At 38.0% G+C, this 22,688-nt stretch overlaps 1 protein-coding gene across 1 annotated transcript in view; it reads left to right on the plus strand.

The window, feature by feature from the left end:
- Window positions 1-22,688, plus strand: part of lamb2l (laminin, beta 2-like) — a 71,798-nt gene that overhangs the window by 13,359 nt on the left and 35,751 nt on the right. Inside the window, exons 2-3 of the mRNA XM_036591316.1 lie at window positions 2,728-2,793; window positions 19,358-19,527. Of these exons, the coding sequence (XP_036447209.1) occupies window positions 2,757-2,793; window positions 19,358-19,527 (207 nt within the window). The 5' untranslated portion in view covers window positions 2,728-2,756. The remainder of the gene's footprint in view (window positions 1-2,727; window positions 2,794-19,357; window positions 19,528-22,688) is intronic.

The raw sequence follows: 22,688 nt of genomic DNA on the forward strand, positions 1-22,688 counted from the left end.
CAATTAAAAATTGTCAAGATTTCAAAATATACTGAAAAAAAGGTTATGTTCAGTTGGTTTGAATCCATTAATATAATTCTGTCTGTTGGTTTACTGAATTTGGCAATAATTGTGTTGATGTAATATGTTTTCTTCTTGTGGAAATTGATTCATTTAGTGTTTTCCATGTACAGTGCAGGACTTCTTGGGAATTTTTCAGCTCTAGAGCACTCTTGATCTGTATGGTGGAGCATTTTGTCCCCAGTATGAGGTGCTGACAGACGTCACTAATTATGAACAAATCTTTTGAACAGTTAAGCATCATTGTTGGTAATTTTATTTTGTCTTCTTATGAACTGTTAATTTTCTGAGAACTACTGTTAACATAAGAGAAAACACCCTTCATTGTAAGGAATCAGCCTAATGAGTATGTTGATTCCTTAACCTTACTAGCGTAACTATTATAATCAAAATTGCCTAATTATATATTCCATTACATAGTGTCTCATAATTATGTACATTCCGTGTTATCAAAAGTGAAAAACTCACACTTCCAACTTAATTCATCTGCTTGTTTCAGTGAGTTGTGCCTGAGAACTTATTCATATTGAATTACACCATGCTTTTGTTATTGTCAATGATGATTACATCTTGTGAGAGTTCAGGTTCAGGCTTATTATTCAGTTATTAACTTTATGGCTTATTATTCAGTAGATACTGTAAAACTAATGTGTGAGTTTAATGGTTCTGAGAGTGAGAAATTGAAGTGTAGGTCCACATACAGGCCCTTGAGGTTAATAAGATGAGTTAGCTGGACTGAACAGTGGTGTGTGTGTGTGTGTGTGTGTGTGTGTGTGTGTGTTTTTGTGTGTGTGTGAATGTATGGCTGTGGTATTGTGTAGAGGAGTGGCTCTTGTCAGTGTGGCAGATTCTCTACAGCATGATGAAGAGTCTGAAAGCCAGAAGCTCAGCCTGTCACTGTACGACCTCACACACAGCAAGACCACACTAATACTCCTGCATGTTATTTATCATTATCAGATTACTGTAACAAACAGTGTTCATGTATACACACAGAATGACAGTGGTAATTATGCAATTATCGTTATGTCTGAGTAGACTGTTCTTTAAGTGTTAGCATACAGTCAATGACAGTTTACAGTACTTACTGTTGAAGAAGCTGCTCTAGATTCATATATATATTCAGAGCTTTACTAAATATGAGATAATACTCTATCACTTTAACATGTATGGGCAGGTTAAGCAGCTTTTGCTGAATGGATGGTCATATGTAAATGTATTCATGGTTGTGACATCATATATGGAACCATTTTTGCAGCTGTTTATAGTACTAACTATGAGAGCCTGACTATTTAAGTAATGTTGCTGTGAGAGAGAGAGAAATAAAGCTTTGGACCACAACTCTTATTAACTTTTCATTGCACCATAGAAAATGTGCTCACTGGCTGTATTACAGTGTGGTTTGGCCGCATACGACATTAAGTTATTAGAGAAAACTGTAAGGACAGCAGGACAAATGACTGGGACAGAGTTACCAAAACATGGCGTTATTCATTCCACCTGTTGCATATAGGAAGCCCAGAATATTATTAATAATTGCAGCCATCCTGCTCATTTTTTACTTCTTGCATCTGAATAGTGCTGCTGCAGCATTAGATCCCATACCACCAGTAAGAGTTTTTTTCCTCAGGCAGTCAGGATGCTGAATAATTGATGTCCCTCATGTATGCTGAATGTAGTGAATTGATGTGATTGTTCATTTATATCTGCGATATTGTTATACTGTTATGAGAGCGAATGCCGCATGAACTTAAACTATTTAACTTTAAGTACTGTTAAATACTTATAACATTTCAGTGTGGTTTGGAGAAAGTTACTGCTAATGACAGATACAGCAGTGAGGACTTTTGCTTTATCTGGGAGCTGTAAGGGGCGCTCCACTGATTTTTCAAAACTTAACTCAATAATTCAGTGGCTAATATGTAAACAAAGTCATTCAGAGTGGTTTGATGTGAGATGCTCTGTTCTAGAGAAACTCACTGAGTCAGAAATGTTTTGTCTCATTTGATCATTTATTGACAGTGATGGTGATAGGAACCAGACTTCTGAAGAATTGAATTCCTATTCACAAAAGTAATTACATGAAATGGTTATGAATGTGTTGCCAGATGCCTGAGACATTGTTTTATGATAGTTTTGAGATGTGATTTTGAACTGAAAGGTATTTTAAAAAAGCTATTTTTGGTGCAGGTATACATGCAGGGTGTTGTAAGGCAAAATATTCCTCAAAGAAAACATATTAGTTGTTCAGATTAAGCACTATTTCACCAAGATCATCATTACATATAAAAACTCAGATAGCACATTGAGATACATTTGTGTTGTAAATATTATGACCCCTGGTTTCTAACACCACCACTGTAAATAAATCTGATTTGGTAAGTTTCTCTACAGTGATCTCACTTGAAATTACTCTGAATGACTTTGTTTACGTTTGAATGAACTATGCAGAAACTTTGAAAAGTTGGTGAAATTCTCCTTTGATTTTATTATATTAATAGTCTGACTCAGAGTCGTTGTTGTTGTTTTTGCTCATTTAGGCCAAGTACTAAATGCAGGGGAATTTTAGTGAGTGCTAGAATTCAAAGGTTTTAACATACTCTAGAGTTCATATTACCAGTGTTAACATTTCCGAGTCTAAGCTTAGCTTTTTTTTTTGTATTTCAGGCCTCTGGATATCCATCTTCTCTGGTTGAATGATGACGGCCAGATGTCTGGGTCTCCTCTTCCTGGGTAAGTTGTAGATTTATCATATGCACAATGCTGCTTTCTCCACTTCTCAACAGAAGCTGAACCCACAGCTTTCTTAAAGAGGGCTGTGATTACAGATGACAAACACAGACAATCCTTCAACGACTTTCCAGAATATGACTCTCCAGTGAACTGAGGAGAACGTAAGCCGCTTATGAAAAGAAAAGGATCAAACACGCCGAGACCTATCCCCCCACCCCCTCCCCCCCACACGCCCACCCGGATCACCTTGACTGTCTGTCCCATGAGAGCCGTTTTCCGACACAAAACAGCCGGTTAACTGATGTAAACATGACCTGCGTCTCACTTCTGCTCCCTTTAACACAGTCTGCTCGCCTTTAGCTCCCGCCACAAAGGCCGCATGTTCTCCTCTGAAGAGCAATCAAGAGAATTGTGCCAGGCCGCTCTCGCTCTTTGTGATTTCTGATGAAAAGGTGTGTGCAGCGCAGAGGGGGACCTGGGAGTCACCCAGAAGCCAAATGCATTGCTCAGTGCAAACATATGCTCTCAGTGTTTGTATGACCTTGAGTCAATAGGCATTACTATGGCAACTGCTGAAACATTTCCTCATAAGTGTGTGTTTAGGAGGTTTCTGAACAGAAGAGCATAACTTTGTGAGATTATGTCCATTAGAGAACTTTCTGGCATTACTTGCAATTACCTGTTTTTATGGCTTCAATGCACTTGGTTAGAAAGGGCTCTACATTTTCTGTCCTTTTATGCCAATTTTTCAACCTCCTACCATTTTCAAACCTTTAAAATTAAACAGAACTATGTCTTTTAAACGGTGATGTAAGTGACCTCTGTTCTGATTGCCTGGCCTTTACAAGTGCTCTGTATTGTGCCTTGTTCAAAAAGCAGCCTGGGCTGAATGTACGGAGCAGATTGTTAAGTTGGATATTGAATTTTCAGGGATGTCTTTAGCCACTTTTTTTGATGTGTGGACGCTTTGGAAGGCTGCAGTGATGCAATCGCATCCTGACAGCCTGCACACCGTTTATACACTCCACCCCATGTCTTCCACTCTGATTACTTTGCTACAGCTGTTTTCAATACTCTGTATCACTGTAACATGTATGGGTGGGCTAATCAGCTTTCACACAATGGATGGTCATATGTAAATGCGTTGTGACAAAGTTATGACATCATATACGGGACCATTTTTGCAGCTCTATTCTATGTTTTTATGGCACATCAAACTCTTTTTATTTCATGATATGGACCGTTTAATCGTTTAATGTTTTTAATGCATATGTATCACAAAAGTTAATAGCATTTGTCCATTTAAGCACCACTAAAAACTATTTATTTATTTTCCAGCATCATGGAAAGAAGCAGAAAAAGTAGAAGAGCAGAACAGAACAGAGAAACCTCAACAACTAAATGTAATATGAATTATTTGAGTATTTAGTGTGTCAACTCTTTGCCTTTATTGCAGCTTTAGTTCTTTTCAGGAGACTTACTTTCAGTTTTCTAAATAAATCTGCAGAGATATTTTTCTACATTTCAGTTCAGTCTTAGAAGTTAGTTGCATTTTCGGCTTCTTACACAATCCAAGTAATCCCAGACACATTAAGTGATTCTGAGGTCTGGACTCTGGGGTGGTCACTACATTGTTCTGAGAACACCAGCAGTTGTCTGTTTTCTTGTCTTAGTAACAGCTTCTTGACAGCGACACATCCTTTCAGACTAATGTCGTTGAGTTGTCTTCTCACAGTGGAAGGAAGCAAAGAAACATCTGTGGATTTTTTCAGACCTGAAGCAAGAGTGGGGGCTGATCTGTTAAAGATGAAAGATTCTGTGTGTCTGATGGTGACAGTTCTGGTGGTCTATCAGGTTTATCACAGTTGTTAGAAGTCTCATTTTCTCTATATCTTTTTATCGTTTTTTGAACATCAGGTTTGAAAGCTCCTGTTTTTTTTTATGTGTAATCCAATCCAATCAGAAATATCTCCTAAAAGTTGAATAACCTATGGATGTTTTGACTGCAGATTTAGTAAATGAAGGGTGGTTTCTGACTTTTCGTTTTTGTCATAAATGTTTACAGTACAAAATGTTTCTTTCTTCTTATCGAGTCTGATGATGTAGTTCGGTTCCCTTTTTCTCTATGCTGTTCACACTCTGGCTGTTTAACCTGGGCCTCAGCCTCCCACTCTCACAACACCACAGTGTTAATCTCTTATTTCCCAAACAGAGCAGGAGCATGCAGAGTCCACTCTCAGCAGGGCAGCTGGGATTATTTCAGTCACTCTGACCTCTGAGCCCACAGTGGAGAAAGGGCTCGCTTTGTTTAGAGGTGTGTACTTTTACTAGTTTGAAGCAACATAGATGAAAAGAAAGAGCAGCGTTTTATTTAGCAAAAGAGCGCAGAGGGGGCGATATGAGGGGTAAATAGGGAAAGAGGTTTACGAGCATCCTGTGGTTCATATTAGAGTGAATAAATCAGTGGTCAGTGTGCTCAGTATGATAATAAATCAGTGGTCAGTGTCCTCGGTATAATAATTGTGACGATGCAACAGAATTCAGACGCTCGCGGATAAAAAATGTACACAGGGCTTTATTCAAGTTCGACAAAGAAGTGGTCAAAAAACATGCGTGGGCCGTAACCAGAAAGCAGCAAAATATCACCGAAGTGATCATAACCAAAAGCAAACAAAACCAAGGGAGTCATCCGATATCGTTGTCAAAAACCAGGCCAAAAAGTCAAAACACAGATCCAAAAACAGTCAGCAAAAGTACAAAAAGGGACAGGCAAAAATCAAGTTCAGTGAAACAAAACGTAGGTCATAACAGGCAGTTGCAAACAGATAATAGATACGCTCAGCAAGTTCAAGAAGAAACAATACCTCGCAACGACTAAGACTAAAGCCCGGGTTTATAAACTATACTAGGTGAGTCATATGACAATAAACACAGGTATATTTATTTAGTACTCCGGTGAATGTGAGCGCTGATAGGTGCGTGCACAACCATCCAAAGTCATATGATCTCCCGAGGGATTGTGGGCAATGGAGTCCCTTCTGGACTCTGCGTCAGAGGGAAGTTGCTCAGTCACATGATCTCCTAATGCATTGTGGGAAATGTAGTCTGAGTCCGCCTGAGGCGTGGCAATAATAAATCAGTGGTCAGTGTGCTCAGTATAATAAATCAGTGTCCTCAGTATAATAAATCAGTGGTCAGTGTGCTCAGTATAATAAACCAGTGGTCAGTGTCCTCAGTATAATAAATCAGTGATCAGTGTGCTCAGTATAATAATAAATCAGTGGTCAGTGTCCTCAGTATAATAATAAATCAGTGGTCAGTAGGGGAACCCTCAGGGCCTAATGATTTCTGGGAAATCAAAAATGCATACCTGTAATTTTCAGTTCATTTTTATGCAGCAGAATCATGTTTATATTTTAACTCTGCTAGTTTTACTGTACCACTCTTGTTTCATTATAAAGTTCTGAATGGAAACAAAAGGGTTCTCTTCTTCATGAAATGCCCATGGGAAAATTGGCCAATCAGGAATTGTTTTTCTCCATGGTATCTAGGTAGATATAGTTAAGTGAGCCTATTTCTGATGGTTAGGACTTCAGGAGCTGAAGAGATTAGATTAGATTAGTGTTAGATTAACTATCATAGATCACATCTCCTGTACGAGGCACTGTGAAACTGCTTTTAGGTAATAATTTATGTTCCCTCTTAAGAGGTGCATTAGTTACATTCTGGTGCCTAAAAATAATCAGCCTTTTCAGAAAGTGTTTGTGCGAATCGCTCTTAGCTCAGTGCTAACAAAATACTAGAATCCTATAGAGATGCTAGCAGAAGTTAGCATTATCATAGAGGTGTGGCCCAATAGAAGGCCTAGCTCTGTTATTCACCGTTTGCCACTGGTGCTCAGTATGACAGTAAAGGTGCTAGGAGGACGCTGTAGGCAGGAGAAACGTTCGCAGCAGCCATTCCTTTAATTCACCCAAATAAACACAAAGCAAACACAACACAACCAAAGATACGCTGGCCACTTTTCAGAGGCTTCAGCTAGCTAGACTTTTCAGTCCGTTCCGCTCTCTCGCTCTGTTCCCTCTCAGCTCTTTTAAAAAGGCGCTCACACTGCCAGCCAGATCAGCATCAGCTGGCTCTCATAGACCACTGTAGTCGTGTCGTCATTTTGTAGTTGGCTCCATGTTGTTATGCCCATATTAGGAACTCCGAGTCTAAGCTCCATTTCTCTATGGCCAGAATGAATAGGGTTTTCGAAAAATTGCCTCTGTCGCATCCAGTGGTAAATAAAAATGTTCAGATCCCGATTCGTTTTGTCCTGTGAACATTCTTCTCTCGAATAACACTGGATCCTCTGAATTACGAGGTTGTTAAAGAGTAGAAATATGAATATTGCTACATGTGAGCTAAAGCTACTGCGCACTGAATCCATTTCATTAGACTTACAGCCTCCTTAAGCAGGTTATCACCCCCTGATGAACTGATTTCGGCGCTCAGAATTTTAAAAAATTTTTAAAAATTTCTATTTTAATGCTGGTAACATTTTTTTCTGAGGACATTTTCTCAGGAAATTCGCCAGCTTTTTGTTCGACTTTTCCCGTTCCACCTTAAATGGCGCAGCAGTCGCATTCTGAAATGCTGCGCCATTTAAGGTGGAATGGGAAAAGTCGAATAAGCAGCCGGTGAAAAAGAAGCTGACTTCAGCTTCGTGGAGGGTGGAAAGACATGATATGAGGAGGTTTCTCTGTTTTCACTTAACAGAGTAACATTAAATTATTTTTGCTGTTTCACAGAACCGACAGGTCAGTATTTTGTCTTGCTTGCTAATGTTTGTGATAGCTAGTCTCAGCTGCTGCACCATTTAAGGTGGAACGGGAACATTCAAACAAGAAGCTGCGAAAAAAGAAGCTAAATTCAGCCTCGTAGTTTTAACACGGGTAGTATTTTTGATAAGGAGTTTTAGTCTATCAAAATATCCCACCCCGAGGTTTTATTTATGGGTATACCTGTAATTATGCGCTACGGTAGAACATTTTGATAAGATAGCGCAGCTCGTCAGAGCAGCGGCACAGCCCGCCTTGGTTTCGTATAGCTTAGCGACATCAAATTGATGCGCAGTAGCTTTAGCTTTTATGTAGCAGTATTAGTGTTATAGCTCTTTAACGACCTCGTAATTCGGAGGATCCAGTGGTATTCGGGAGAAGAATATACACAGGACAAAACGTATCGGGCTCTGAACATTTTCATTTAACACGGGGCGATGGAGGCGATTTTTCGAAAACCCTATTCATTCTGGCCATAGAGAAATGGAGCTCAGACCTAATATGGGCATAACGAGGACTACAGAATGACGCACGACTACAGTGGTCTATTAAGGGCAGCGCTGCTCCGCCTCCTCGTCACCGCCCACAGCTCGCAGCTCGCGTAACAGGGGGCGGGGCCTGGGTGGCGGAGCCTGATAATCGCTCCTTGGTCTCGTGCCTACACCTACTGTGTAATTTTTCCCCCTTTTTCTCTTCCTCTCACTTCTATTTTTGTCTCTCGCTTCCAGTCCCAGTCATCACGTCTGATTCACACTGTCTGCATAGTGATGACAGACTCTCTCTGAAAGAACTCTAATATAAGTCTTTTCAGAAGTTGTTGTAATGAAGATTTAGGATGGTGCAGACTGCATCCTGGCATAAAACCAAAAGCAGCTACCTTAGGGCTGTCTGTGTCTGCGTTGCCAAACAAGTGTTTGGGGACACCTTGCTTTTTTATTATTTGTGAGTATCTTTTCAGTGAACTGAGAAAAAATACCTGCAAAGGTTCACAGCTGTTTTATAATACTTTGGATTTATTTTGCATTGCTCATTGTCACGTTCATCAGAGTGTCTTCCTTGGTATAAAGAGTAGCATTTCGCTACTCTTTTCAAACAAAGTCATGATTTGACATTTTTTTTCCCAATCTAGTGTTAAAATCACATTTTCTCCAAAGCTGAAAGGTTTTGGTAATGTGTCCTGTCATTACTATTCCTTTTGTCAACATCTAGACAGCTTTCTATTTAAAGTAGTGCAATCTAACAAAGAAAACACGCTTATTTATTAAGGTTTTTGTGAAAAGCAAGATGTCCCCTAGCTTTTGATGGGCAGTGTATATGACGGCTGGTATTTGGAAGAAGGATTGTTAGAAGAACCTCTTTGATGACATTGTTCCTTCCTCTCTTATGTTCCTATCTTACGTGCAGTTTTCCAGAGGAACTTGCTGATAATCCCGATAGAGACAGATTACAGGGTCTCGTGATTTTCTTGGCCTGGCACAGGCAGCAGCTCATTATCTGGCGCTGGAGGACGCTTGCCCGCTTCCCCTCACCTGCACCGGCCTGGGTCAGGCAGAACACAGCGCATGTATTAATGATTGCTCAAGACAGGTGATCAAGGAGGGTGTGAGCACATTGTGGCTCCTTCAACGTACACTAAACACGTCCACAAAATGCATACTTTCTGCAGTATTCATTAGATCTCTGGAGAACATGAACAGCCATGTGATCTGTCAAGTGTCAACTTGTCAGTCTTAGAATTTAGGCAGAGCATTTAAATGCAGGTCTAGAGCTACTGTAATCTTCAGCCAGTGCTTTTAGATTTTAGGCCACATTCTAAAGCCAAAATCTTCTAAATTGTTATATGTAATGTTGCTAATGGTGAAATAGAGGTAAATATGAAGAAATACGTTTTCTTTGGGGACTATTTTACCTTACAATGCCCTGCATGTACCTCTCCACTGTGAATGGATTTTAAAAAAATTATGTTTTTGTCCAAATACTTCTCAAAACTTTTGCAAAATAACATCAGCATCAGGCAGTCTATTTGTAACCATTTCATGTTATAACTTGCTGTGAAAATGAACTTTCAGAGACATTAAACTGTTTATAAGTGGTTTCTTTTATCACCACTGTGAACAATTCTGGCTCGGTAGGTTTCTCTAGAAAGGAGCATTTAACAGCAAATCGCATGTGGTGAATTTGGGTGGATTTGTTGATTGCAAGTGCCCTGAAAGATTACTCAAAGAAAACTAAAACTGAGTTAGAACTTGGGGAAAGACGTGTCTTTCGAGGATGTAAGTGAATGATCTACTATTGTCATCATACCTCTATCAGTATAAGGTTGATTTTGCATTTGAGACCTCAACACTGAGCCATATCTTCTTTTGAAGTCTGTGCATGTGATGTTAAAATGTAAAGACATATGATGAAATCTGACCTGACATCTCTGACTTTTTAGTAATTATTTTCAGCTTTACTGGACAACTCGCAGCAGCACACGGACAACCTATTTTAGTGTGTTTTTCCCCCAACTCAGTCATGCCACTTCTTTCAGTTTCAACAAAAAATCCTATATAGTGCAGCTTTAAAAATATCTTAAATGTACAGAGCTCTAATGATATACTACACAAATTAGTTTGGCTCAGATAAGTAAAGGTTCTCCAGTAGAACTTTTTCAACACCTGCTGCACCACCCTCAGACAAAACAAATCCCAAAAATCACAACCTGTAGAACCACCGGTGGTTCCAAAATGCACTTCATCATATTCTTGACTTCATAACTTTCATATTTCTTAAGCTTCATTCAAAAGGTTCTTGTCATATGAGAGCTGTAACTGTCTTCTTTCCAGTCAAATAGATGGGCAATGTAATTTTAAAGCTATAGTAAAAGAAGCTGAACGCTTTTCTCCTGAAAGTTGACCTATTTTTCCACAAATCTGAGCTACAAACTGGATCTTAGATGGCATCTCTTCAGTGATATACTCTGTAAAAATTATTTTTATGAAAAACTACAAAGAGCATTTAAGATTTTTGGCTTTCAGCAGTAAATTGTAAGCATATAGCCATATGTTTATGATCATAAAGCACATTTTCTGTCAATTTGAGGGGGACTTTTACAAAAGAAAACAAAAAAGTACATTTATTTCATGCAGTTAATGAATAATTTGCCTTACGATTTGGTCATGTAAATTCAGATAGAAAAACCAAAATAAACCCACGAGCATAAGATGTTCTTCATATTGGAAGGATATAGCATATTGCAGTGTCACTGATGCAAGGCACTGCCCTTATGAAGCATCAAAAGCTGTTTGACTGCTAGTGGCGCCTCCTTGTGGGAAATGTTTAGCCTGCTAAACACGAATGAATGAGTGAGTTACAAGCTGATTTCGTAGGGTGCTTTGTATCTAAAAAGCTCAGTAATTTGAGTGTGGGTGTGTCCATAGCATAAGCCACACCCCCACCACCAGATGCATAGTTTTGGGCATTGACAGTGTTTTACAAATGGACGGTAAATGAGAAGTGCTCTGAAAAGACTGAAGGCCGTATCTGTAATACAGTTTTGAGTTTCTATGCACTGTTTCACATTTGGTTTTTTGATATCATCATTATCATCATCATCACTTTTATTTATATAGCACTTTTCCCATTCTCAAGGACACTTTATGACCGTAGAACATAAGCACATTAAACAAGAGGTACATGATTAACAACAAACGACATGACTATCAGACACATGTAGACATTACATTTAAAGACAAGAGGAACATTGATAGCACAGTGAAAACAAATATGTCTTTAACAGAGATTTGAATAACAATAGAGAGGAGGCATCCCTAATAGACTGGGAGAGTATTCTAATATATGGGAGATATTAAACTAAATCATCAGCCAACCACAGAAGTCCATTTGAACATAAGGACATGGAAAAAGCCTAAATTACTTCATCATAAAGTACATGATGGGATGTACAAATGGAGAAGGTAATTTCTATGTATTGAAATCTTTATATCCTTAATTTGTATTCATTTTTATAGATAACAGTACGCTAAAAGGGTCGATGTGGTTTGAGGTAAGTCTGTGATGACTTACATACAGTTTGCGTAGTTTAACTGGTGGCTGTATGCTTCCACTACACTAGAAAAAGAGCCTGCAGATGGTGATAACAGTGACATTTTTCCAGAATTATTTCTGGATATTTCTGTGTATGTGCACTCAGTAGACCTATATCCACTCTGTAGGCCTGTATTTATGCCACAGGAGCCAGGCTTAATAGAGCTTTATATTAGTCAGATGTGTTTCTGTATTTTTGGTGCATGCAAGAGCCCACAGTTTAAAAATAAAATTGAGATGCTGAACATAACATAACTTGTAGGATTCTGCCTACTTATTTTGGATTTATTTATTTATTTGGATTTATTTATTTTGTCAGTATTTTTTTAAATATGCAAAAACTCACAAGTGTAAAAGACAAAACATTGTAGCTAAATCTGATAAGCAGGTGGCCAAAGACAGTGGATAGTGAAAGTGTGTTACACAATTTGCACAGCAGCCAAGCCTTTCGCTTCCTGAGGAGGCAATCCGTCATGCTGTCCACCCCTTCATAGCTGATGGTCAGGGCTCTGCTGACCCCTCCCCTGTCCTCCCTTCGTACAGCATAAGCCAGTGCGTGTGAGGACTGGCCCTGTGCCCCTCACTACGGCATTCCACACATAAAGAGAGGGCATTTTGAAAAGGATGTTTCGGAGGCAACTAACAGCAGATATTTTGACACCTGGAATGTTTTTCTTAATAAGTAGCATTTGCTCACACTGTCCACATTCCTACCATAGTGCTGCTTTTCTGACGCCAGGCTTCTGCTTCTGCTGCGTCAGGATGGGCTGTTGTTTGTACATTTTAGGTGAACCTAGGTATGTGCATGTGCATACATATGGATGAATGCAGAGATTTATGATGGTTGATTATACAAGGGGTGGCATGTGCTGTTTGTTGGTGCGTTTTCAAGCTGGTATAGGGGCATGTAGTTCAACTGGAGGCAATTAAACCTGAATAGAGCGACAATCTGTGTCATAATCACACTAAAGCCTTGAGTTTTCAGCACAGAGCTGCTTCATCCATGAATTATAAACAAATAAAGGGCACTTCTGGGAATGAAACTAATTAGTAAATGAATTACTCTCAGTGAATTGCTCTCAGTATCATTTAGTGGCAGTATAATTGTTATTGAACATCTGTGTTATTTTAAGGATATCAAATGAATTTGTTAACAAATATTCAGAGCCCTGAATATATATATATATATATATATATACATATATATATATATATATATATATATATATATATGTATATCCTGTATGTATATTTGTAACCCCCTGAAACCTAGGCTTATTATTCAGTGATTAGTGTTAAGGCGCGTTATTCAGTAACTACTAGAAATGATTCAGTAAATATTAGGGAAATAAATCTGCATTCGTCATGTAATCAGTGATTACATTATGATTGCTTAGAATATAGTTAAATTCAAAACTTGATCAAAAGCTGAGAAAAAGACACTAAGATAATGTTAATTTCTGCTAAGGCCACTAAGGGATTTCTCAAAGTACATTAGCCCTAGACTAACGCTGGTGCACTTGGACATTTTTTGACTATGCTAGATTAAAAATGGACTCTTAAAGCTTGTTAATAACATTCCAGCAGCTTGTTAATAACATTCCATTGAAGCTTTCAGTAAACAGCACCATATATTATACCTTGTCGCAGCTTTCAGTTAAGAACCTTGGAAAAGGGTCACAGCTGCTGTTTTTTATTTCTAAAAAAAAATAACTGAAACCCAGCTAGACTGCCACTAGTAATCATAGTCAGTGATGTATCTAGGACTACCAGAAGGCCTAGAGTGACCTTCTCACAAATTTCATCCTACCCGTTGTAAATCAAACTGTGGTTGGTTGATTTCTTGGTCAGTTCATAATTAGGTTGGTAGTTAGTCTAATGTGTAAGCCCTCCTGAAGGCCTAACCAAGTGGAGAGTTCACTTGGCTGTATTTACCTAGATAACAAAGATAAAATAATTTTTGATTGGACAGTTTCCTGAAATTTTAACCCTGTATGAATAAGAATTATATTGAAATAACATGCCGAATACTTGTATGAATACTAATAGTGAATACTAAAACATTGGAATATTAACAATAAAAATAATACACCATACTTTTTACATTTGAAGACAACCTAAGAATTTTATTTTGGCCAAAAAACAAGAGCATACATTCTAGAATATGACTACAATGGATTATAATCGATTATAACGATTGTAACTAAGAAAAAAAGATGCCTAATCCCCTCCTTAAGGCTGATGCATCATAAAGCATCAGTGTATTTTTACACCATTAGTAACTATTATGAACCAAATCTGTAAGATATTCCATTATGAGAAGCTTTCTAGGGTTGAATATGCAAGTCTGGATTGGATTGGCAACTATAGAAGAGTTTTATCCAGTTTCTTCTACATTCTCTTCAGACGTTTTTCATGATTTTCTCTCTTCAGTAATCGTATTACTGTTAGATGTACAGATTCTTCACCTGATAATATAGTGCAGTAATGCGTGTGAGCTGGCTTTATATAGAGAGCATGTATAGTCAAACAATGTTTCCCTCTCTTTGTGTTGATTTTACTGTCTGCAAGAGAGGAATGTGTGGAAGCACAATAACAGGCTTCGAGATAACACCGACTGCTTAGCTCCCCCCTCTAACAAACACATGCGATATCACTATGTCACCTTTGCCAGTCATAACATGAGAAACTATGTGGAAGAATTATTTTACATGGCCTTTGTCAAAGTGTGTGTGTTGTGCGACTTTGCTCAATGGGAAGTGCTGGTGTGTGTGGCCTGTAATGGCAGATCAGGTCTGCATGCTTATGAAAGTCTTTTAGACCACAGTCCTGTAATTATCAAGCTAAATTCACAGCAAATTGCTTTAAAAGACTACTTTTCAGAACAAACATGCTCTTAGTCATGGAGTTGTATGGAAGGTGTTTGCAAAGGAGCATTGAGCAAACTTGAGCATTCCCTACTCTTTATATACTTCAACATACCCATAAATAGTTATTTAAATTTGTACTAAGAATGATGATGGAGAACCCGCTGCGCTTGGAGTGTCCTACACAATGTAAATGGAATGTGTGTGCATGCTCACTGAATTTTTTTCAGCCTGTTTAAAAGCCCATTAGTGCAGTATTGGTGATTTGCACTGAGGGAGAGAGTTTTTGCGCATTAGTGGCATTAGGAAAAAGAGAAAATGAAAGAGAATTGGCCCATCCATGCTTGAAAGAGTTTACTCATGGCAACTGCTGAAAGGTTAGACAGGGCTGTGGATCCCTATTTGCGTTTTAGGGCACTATTGAGGACCTCGGCCAATTTTCTCTTAGTGTCCAAATCGTAAAATTCAATTTCAGGGTGATTTTGAGGTCACTACAATCTCCCACAATACACTCGTAATTTGTAGTAAGCACCACAGATCATTGCATCAACTGAATGTATACCATAGTGCATTGTTACCAAGCAACAGACAGAGGATTGATACATGAACAGTGGGTGCTGAGTCACTGGAAATGATACTTTTCAGGCTCTCTTGGCTCTACAAAAAACAGCAGCTCTGTACAGTTAAAAACAAAGACCCTTATGCTGCTCATCATATAAGAAAAACACTGATAAGTGCAAATTACTGCAATCATGGACTTAATGAAAGACTTAATAATTGAATGTGTACCCTAGTCAAAGAGTTTACTTGTCCCCTGCCCATTTCTATGAATTAGAAGCTTACAAGCAATGTTGGTGGTAATGTTTGTTTGTTGGTATGTAGACTAACTGGTGAATACTGATGCAGAGTGATCATGAGAAAGTTTCTGAAGTCCTTTATTGATTCATGCATTTTTGCCACTGTTTAGTAAACTATCTGTGCCCTGTACAGCGCAACTAATGAGGGAGTAAGGAACCATTTCAGTTACAGTAAAGCCTAGCTTAACAGAATGTTAGGAAAAATCCCATTCAGCCTCGTAAATTAGGTTGGAGTTTTAATTCTCTTGAATTTTCAAGTTAAAATGCTATACTTTTAAAAAGAAAAACATCCTCTTATGTCCTCTTTCTCCAGAACACCTCCTCTTTCGGGCACCTAAAAACACATCTGGACAGGATTTCTAAAAACAGCTTTGCTGTTATGTTGGCATTTGCTCTCTGTAGTCTGCCCCATGCTGCCCTCTTGCCTCCAGTGTTTTTCTTTTTTAAAAAAACAGAATATGGTTACCCCAGGATATTGAGCAGGACTATGCTACTGTAGCTAATTTAAAGGCAAACATCAGTGCATTTGCCACCATCTTAGTGTTAGCACAACAAAAAGCTTCATCTAGTTCATCCTAGCTTTGTGGGTTTTTTACACTCATTCAAAATAAGTTTTATTTGAAATTAAGAATGCAAGTGTTCATATTTTGCATTTTTTGGTTGAATGGGCAGCAAAACATGACAATGCCCTTAGGCAACAGAGCCCCCATGCCTCTCAGGCATTCACACTCACCAGGCCATGCTCTGCCCTGTTTACTCAGGGCGAGTCGGATGTGTACAGACTGGCCTTCCAAAGGTCAGGCATTTTTATTAAAGCATTATGTGCAGGTTTACTGTACGTGAGCTACTAAGATTTACTTTCAAGGCCCTCTGTTCACAACCACGTAAGATTTACTTCAGTTTGACATCTTGTCTTATTATTATCCCTCGGAATTTATGGAATGTGTTCCGGCTAAATCTTTTACTTAAAAATGAGCCAAGTCTCAATATAGTCGCCCTGCGGGTTTATCTGTAACACATCAACAAGGCGGAAAAGGGCAGGGCTATTAAATCATTTACCATATCTTACAATCAGTGCATGTGTGAGTGTGCATGCATCAGTGGCCTTATCTGTGTCAATATAGGGTATATGTATAAATTCAGTAACCCAAAGGTACCCAAAGGGCCCAAAAGGGCCGAGGTATTAAATTTTGCTATAATGTCTGCCAGGGCTGTTAGATTTGGCCTTGAGTTTTCAATGTTTGGGCTAAATAGAGTTTCGGTATTTTTATTTCATTTGGTGTGGGTGATAAGCTGTCAAGCTGTCATAGTTTTTCTTTCGGTGTAGAGAGCATTAGCTCTCTTTATACTTCAGTCGATCTATTACCAGTAAACAATTTATTTGTTTTTTAGCATCAGAAAAAAGGCAGAAGACGTATATTTAAGAGACAATTACACAGAAGCCGCAACAACTGCTTATAATATCAGTTTTTCAGTGATTAGTTTGCCCATTCTTTGCTGTTTTTACAGCTTTCGTTCTTTTCCCCGCAACTGCTTTCAGTTCCTCAAAGAAATCTGCAGGGATATTTATATACCTACAATGTTCAGTCTTAGGAGTTGGTTGCATTTTTGCTTCTCATGATCCTAGTAATCGAACACATTCAGTGATGTTGAGGTCTGGACTCTGGGGTGGTCAGTCCATTGTTCCGGCAACACCAGCAGCTTCTTTGTGTGATTTGCCTTTTGTTTTTTTTTGCCATTTTTCTTTTCTCAGTAACAGCTTCTTGACAGCTACACAACCTTTCAGACTCATAGCGCTGAGTTGCCTTCTCACAGTGGAAGGATGAACAGAAACTCCTGTGGTTTTATTTCAGATCTGAAGCAAGAGTGGAGCTTGATTTTCTTAATCTCTCAAAGATAAAAAAAAATTAAGTAAAGTTTATCTGATGGTGACAGTTTTGGTGGTCTGCCACCAAATTGCATGGTTGTTAGGAGTCTGCATGTTTGTTACGACTCTACATAATCATTTAATCGTCAACTTCTGTTTTTAAATTTCTTTTCCTTATGGAAATGAAATATTCTATACATAATCTTCTTGGAAATGTTTCCTACAAAACAACTCATACTTGATGGCTGCTTTGACTGTAAATTAAATGCATTTTTTGCACAGTACTGTGAATGTTTTCCACCGCTTTTCACATTTCCTCCAGTGGCATTTTCCTTTTCATCCTCTCTGTCATCTTAACCTTCTCTTTGTCGCTGCCCCATTATTCTCCCCTCTGGTGACTGCATTGTTAAAGTCAGTGATGTGTGGAGAACCTCAGCGTGTCCTTTTTAGAGTGGCAGAGTGGACAAATCCTCAGTTCACTGACCCTCTGCTGCTTTAGACCTGCCTGTTAACAGCTCCGGATCACACTCTGTAAAATGAAACATAGTGGCAACTGATGTTAGGAACATTAGGACTGCATGATATGGACAAAATACATTATTATGATTATATTGCTGCATGTTGCAATTGCAATTTACCCAGTAGTATTATTTTATAAACATGACAGATTGGTATTATTTAGATTTGTTCAATCTTGTGAATGATTTGATACGCATGGCACATTTTACTTTTATTATTATTATTGTTATTATTATTATCATTATTAATCGAAATCAGCGAAGTTAGGACTGACAGCTTTTTGCTCCAAACATGTGACCAGCATTATGCCAGTTTACTATTTCTATTTAGGCAAATGTATGATGCAATTATATGGTGTAAGTAACATGAGCCAAGTATATGTGATTGTTGCTGCTACGTCTGTACCAAACTGCTATAATATGCATGACTCCTGCAGATCCCTCCTCCTTTAATGTTGCACTTTATTTGGTTAATGTTATTTAAATAGGCAACTGATTTTTCATTTAAGGATTTAAAATGCCAGTTTGGTTCATAAAAGAGTAGATAATGTCATTTATATTGCAACTATTTTGAGAATTGGGTTTTTAAAAAAAAAGAATTATAAAAAAGTGGGCAAAAATGGGTTTTGGCCAGTTTGGCTGTAAAAAAAATTAGAATTGGTCATAAAATTATGATCATGAAAGTCATGATCAACAATAATGATAAACTGCAATAATGATTAACAAACTATATATTATGTAGCCCTAATGTAAACAGGATCTGTATTCATCCCATTCCAGTTCTTCAGCTGTGTGTAGCACAAAGCAGTGCCCTCTGTATCACAGAGCCTAAGGGATCTTATTCCAACTTGCATCAGGGTTGTACCAGTATGTAATTTGCACTCCGAGTATGAAGCAATGTCAGGAGAGCTGATGAATGTTTTTTAATGCACAAATCCCTGCCCCCAACTTTATGAACAGGCCTATTGGATAGCGGTTTATTTTCTATGCCACACCTTTGCAGTAAAAATTATGATGGGGCTCATGTAACAGGGACTGCGGGCTGTATGGAGTTTACTAAAGCAGCTTGCATTTCCCTGATTGCTTGACAATCATATTAATTAAAGCCCATTTTAAAGCATCTAATTGATGTGTTTCTTTCTGTTGTACGAGTATATTTTATGGCTGACATTTAAATGGTATAACTACACCACACACTATGGTGTAATTACACCACAAGTACAGTATACAGTGATTTCACAATACAGTTTACATGCTGCCAATGTGAAAAATTCATTTTCATTTTTTTATTTTATTTGTTTTCTTTATTTTTTCTTTGTTGTAAATTGTTACCCTTATATTTCTGAAGTTCCAAAAAGCAAAGTACGAAAAAAAAACTATCTTACTCTCTATGCTACACTTGAGAGTATTGGACAAGTGGAACATAGAGAGGTATTTTTGGGTTGTAAATGAAAACTGGAGTACAGCTTATATTGTGTTATCCTGATTTTCATACATTTTTAGTAGTCATATTGCTAATTACATACTCCTGTCTCGCTTGTAGTTGTCCATACCGTGGCACAGGAGCTTCCATCAGGTCCTCATGGCTGCACAGGAGGAAGCTGTTACCCAGCTACAGGGAACCTGCTGATTGGACGACATACTAACCTAACAGCCACCTCAACCTGCGGCTTGGAAGTGCCAGAGCAGTTCTGCATCGTCAGCCATCTACAGGTAAACCAAGCCAGAGTCAAATAACTAAATATTCACACACATATCAGTGCCATCTACCATAACTGCCCACAGTTTCCTTCGGTCTTTCTTTTTTCTTTTCTATTTGTTGAGAGCATGCTTCAGCATTGTGCACTACTTGTTTTGTGTGCTGATCTCATCCTGTGTAAACAGTGTAGCATGTTTTCTTCCTCTTCCATACTTTTTTCCACTTCTGCATGCATGGTCTTGTCTGCTGTGTGAAACAGGTCTGTATTGTGTTGTGAGGTTTGGTGTGCCTGCTGGCTCTGCTTACTTTAACTCACTTCAAAAGCTATGATCAGAACATGAAACACAGACATACAGTCAGTGAAAAACATTCAGGGCTGTTTAGTCTTTAAAGATATTTTCTCTAATTTTGTGTTCATTTTTATTTTATGTAATCATGCTTGTTGTCTAAAAATTGTGTAGGTTTTGCAGTATTGCTCATAATTTAAATTTTAAACTTTGGTTGGAAGAAAGGGTTAAGTTTTTGAAATGCCCAAAGGAAAATGATCCAATAAGGATTTTTTTTTTCTCCATGGTATGTGGGTAGATACAGCCAAGTGCATTCTCCTCCATGTCAGATTAACTACTAAGATGATTGGGAATTGACAGAGGAATCGTCCAATCATGTTTTGATTTTGTACGAAAAAACATCACTGTAGGTGTTTCAGAAGTTCTAGACACACCAATCAGTCTAACCAGTGCGTTTCAGTCTGTCATGATTCATGTGAATCACCTTTAGTATATCAGTAACATAATACTAGAGTCCTGTAGGGGCACTAGCAGAAATCAGCATTATTCTAGAGGTGTTTTTTTCCCTTATTTTTGACCAGGTTTTGACATTGATGGCCTGAACCGAAGGCCTAGCACTAATATAATTTACTGTCTCCATACAAATAAACACTCAGAACACCCTATAAGATGCTTGTAACTGTTTTCTGTTTCTCACTGTTTCTGTGTTATTACACCACTGTTGTAAAACCTTTATAGAACATCTATTAAAGTAATGTAACATAACAACAACTTTAATGACTTGTTTTAAACAGTTTCCATTGGTCCACTCATTCACACAAAGTAAAGGGGGGGTTAAAAATATATAAATATTTACCCTGAGATTATAAATGATGATTCCTGCAGATGTAGGCTACACATTTGTGTAAGAAAAACAGAATATATGTTGATTTCTGCAAGTGTGTGTGTGTGTGTGTGTGTGTGTGTGTGTGTGTGAATGTCTATCTGCCTGGAGGCGCCACTATTTCCAGACACATAGGGATGTGGTAGCAGTCATTTTTCATTGGTCCAGGTGTAGTCTTTCAACTACCTGTCAACTCACTCATGTTCAGAGCTTCCGTAACTACCCCCTCATTACTCACTTTCAGCAGATTTCATCCCTTCTCTTTTGGTTTCTCCTTAGTAACTCTGAATATCTACCTCTTTCATTATTGGCTTAGTGTAATTAATTAATGTGCCTATGACTCATTTTGGGCTCAAGAAATCATGTCAGTAAAAGGTTTAATGGAGGATTAGTCACGTTTTAAAAATACAGTGTTTCTGATGAGTCACATTTGGCCATTTACTTTTAAAATCTGTGGCACCACCAGTGTCGTATTGCATTTCATTTCTAAAGTGGACCAGTTAAATACAAAGAAAGCCACCGATTATCATCAGCTTGCTCTCACATGCCTTAAGAAAGTGGTTCTACACGTGCATGTCTGCCTGTATATATGTGTGTGTGTGTGTGTATATATATATATATATATATATATATATATATATATATATATGTATATATGGTAACGGCATAAACTGGGTATAACAAGTAGCTGACTGGATATCAGCCCATTATGTTATTATCTTATTTTATCAATTTAATTTGAACATTTTTCCCTCTGTTCTTTCTTAAATACTTTAATTCTGAACATAATGAATTAATAATGAAAATTGAATACCTTATTGTTCACCCTTATAAAAGAAGCAGGGTCAGGAGCAGAAGCAGCTGCTACTGTACTGCCGCCCTTGCATTAGTGCATTCATACTGTAAAGAGCAGTGAAAAGCAGGTCAAAAGTCTGCAAAAGATACTGTATGTAAGAAGCTGATATAGTATCTGTGTGGCCTTTAAAAGCCCTTGAAAATAAAGTCTTTCACTTTGTTTCACTACCTCTAAGCCTTAAAGCTCCTCATAGCCAGGTCACTGTTGGAGATTTTGTTACCCTGGACAACAACCCAGTTAAAACAAAGTGATCTGGCCGTATTCCATTTAAGCTTTCTGCTTGGCTCAGGACTCTGATTCAGGAGGCCCAGCTGGACCCAGTTGATGCCCCTCCTTCTTATTAGGGCATTTCTTGGGATTGGGACTCCAACCCACATTTTCTTTTTTACAGTGACAACAAACCCACAGGAATTTGCAGTATAAGTCCTATTTTCCACTTGCAAATTTATAATTGCAAAGTCTTTCAATTGCCTTATGATCATAAACATGGTTAGCTAGTTAGCCTGATCTATTTTGGTAAGTTCTTAACCTTCCTCCATTGTAAAAATGCACTTATAAAATGGATAATGCTTGTTCTAAAATCTGGCAGTGCCACATTTAAAGCCATTGTGAAATACTATGCACACACATGTGATCTCTCATGTCATTTCTGTTTAAACCATTGATACGAAAAAAGTTATTATGAAGTAATCTTTGACTGTAGGCTTGGCAACTATAGCCTATTGATAATGAAGTACCTTGGTTAGTGGAATAACTGTTTATTGCAATTATTATTAAAATAAATTCAATACTTATTGAACAGTTTATTTTATCTTATTGTATTTTGTTACTGTTTTGTAAAAGTAATGAGCCATTTAAAGCAGTTGCAGTGTTTTTGCCTAGCTTGGGGAGATTTTAAGCAGAACATGTCAGACCACATTAACTGTAATAAGATAACATTTAGCTCACGGCCTCAAGTGGTTTATTGCTTTAATAATGCAACCAGCATTTGCAGACGTAAGTATGGATCTGTGGCCTAATTTGCAGCTAGTAAAAGTAAGTTGCATTATAAACAAACATAAATGAATAAATAAATGATGGAAAGTTTAGTAAAATGTCAGTAACTCTGGTATCACCATTAAACTTTTAGACCGGGAATTCTCTTATACA

The sequence above is a fragment of the Colossoma macropomum genome, unplaced genomic scaffold (assembly GCF_904425465.1).
Source record: "Colossoma macropomum unplaced genomic scaffold, Colossoma_macropomum, whole genome shotgun sequence".
Lineage (NCBI taxonomy): Eukaryota > Metazoa > Chordata > Actinopteri > Characiformes > Serrasalmidae > Colossoma > Colossoma macropomum.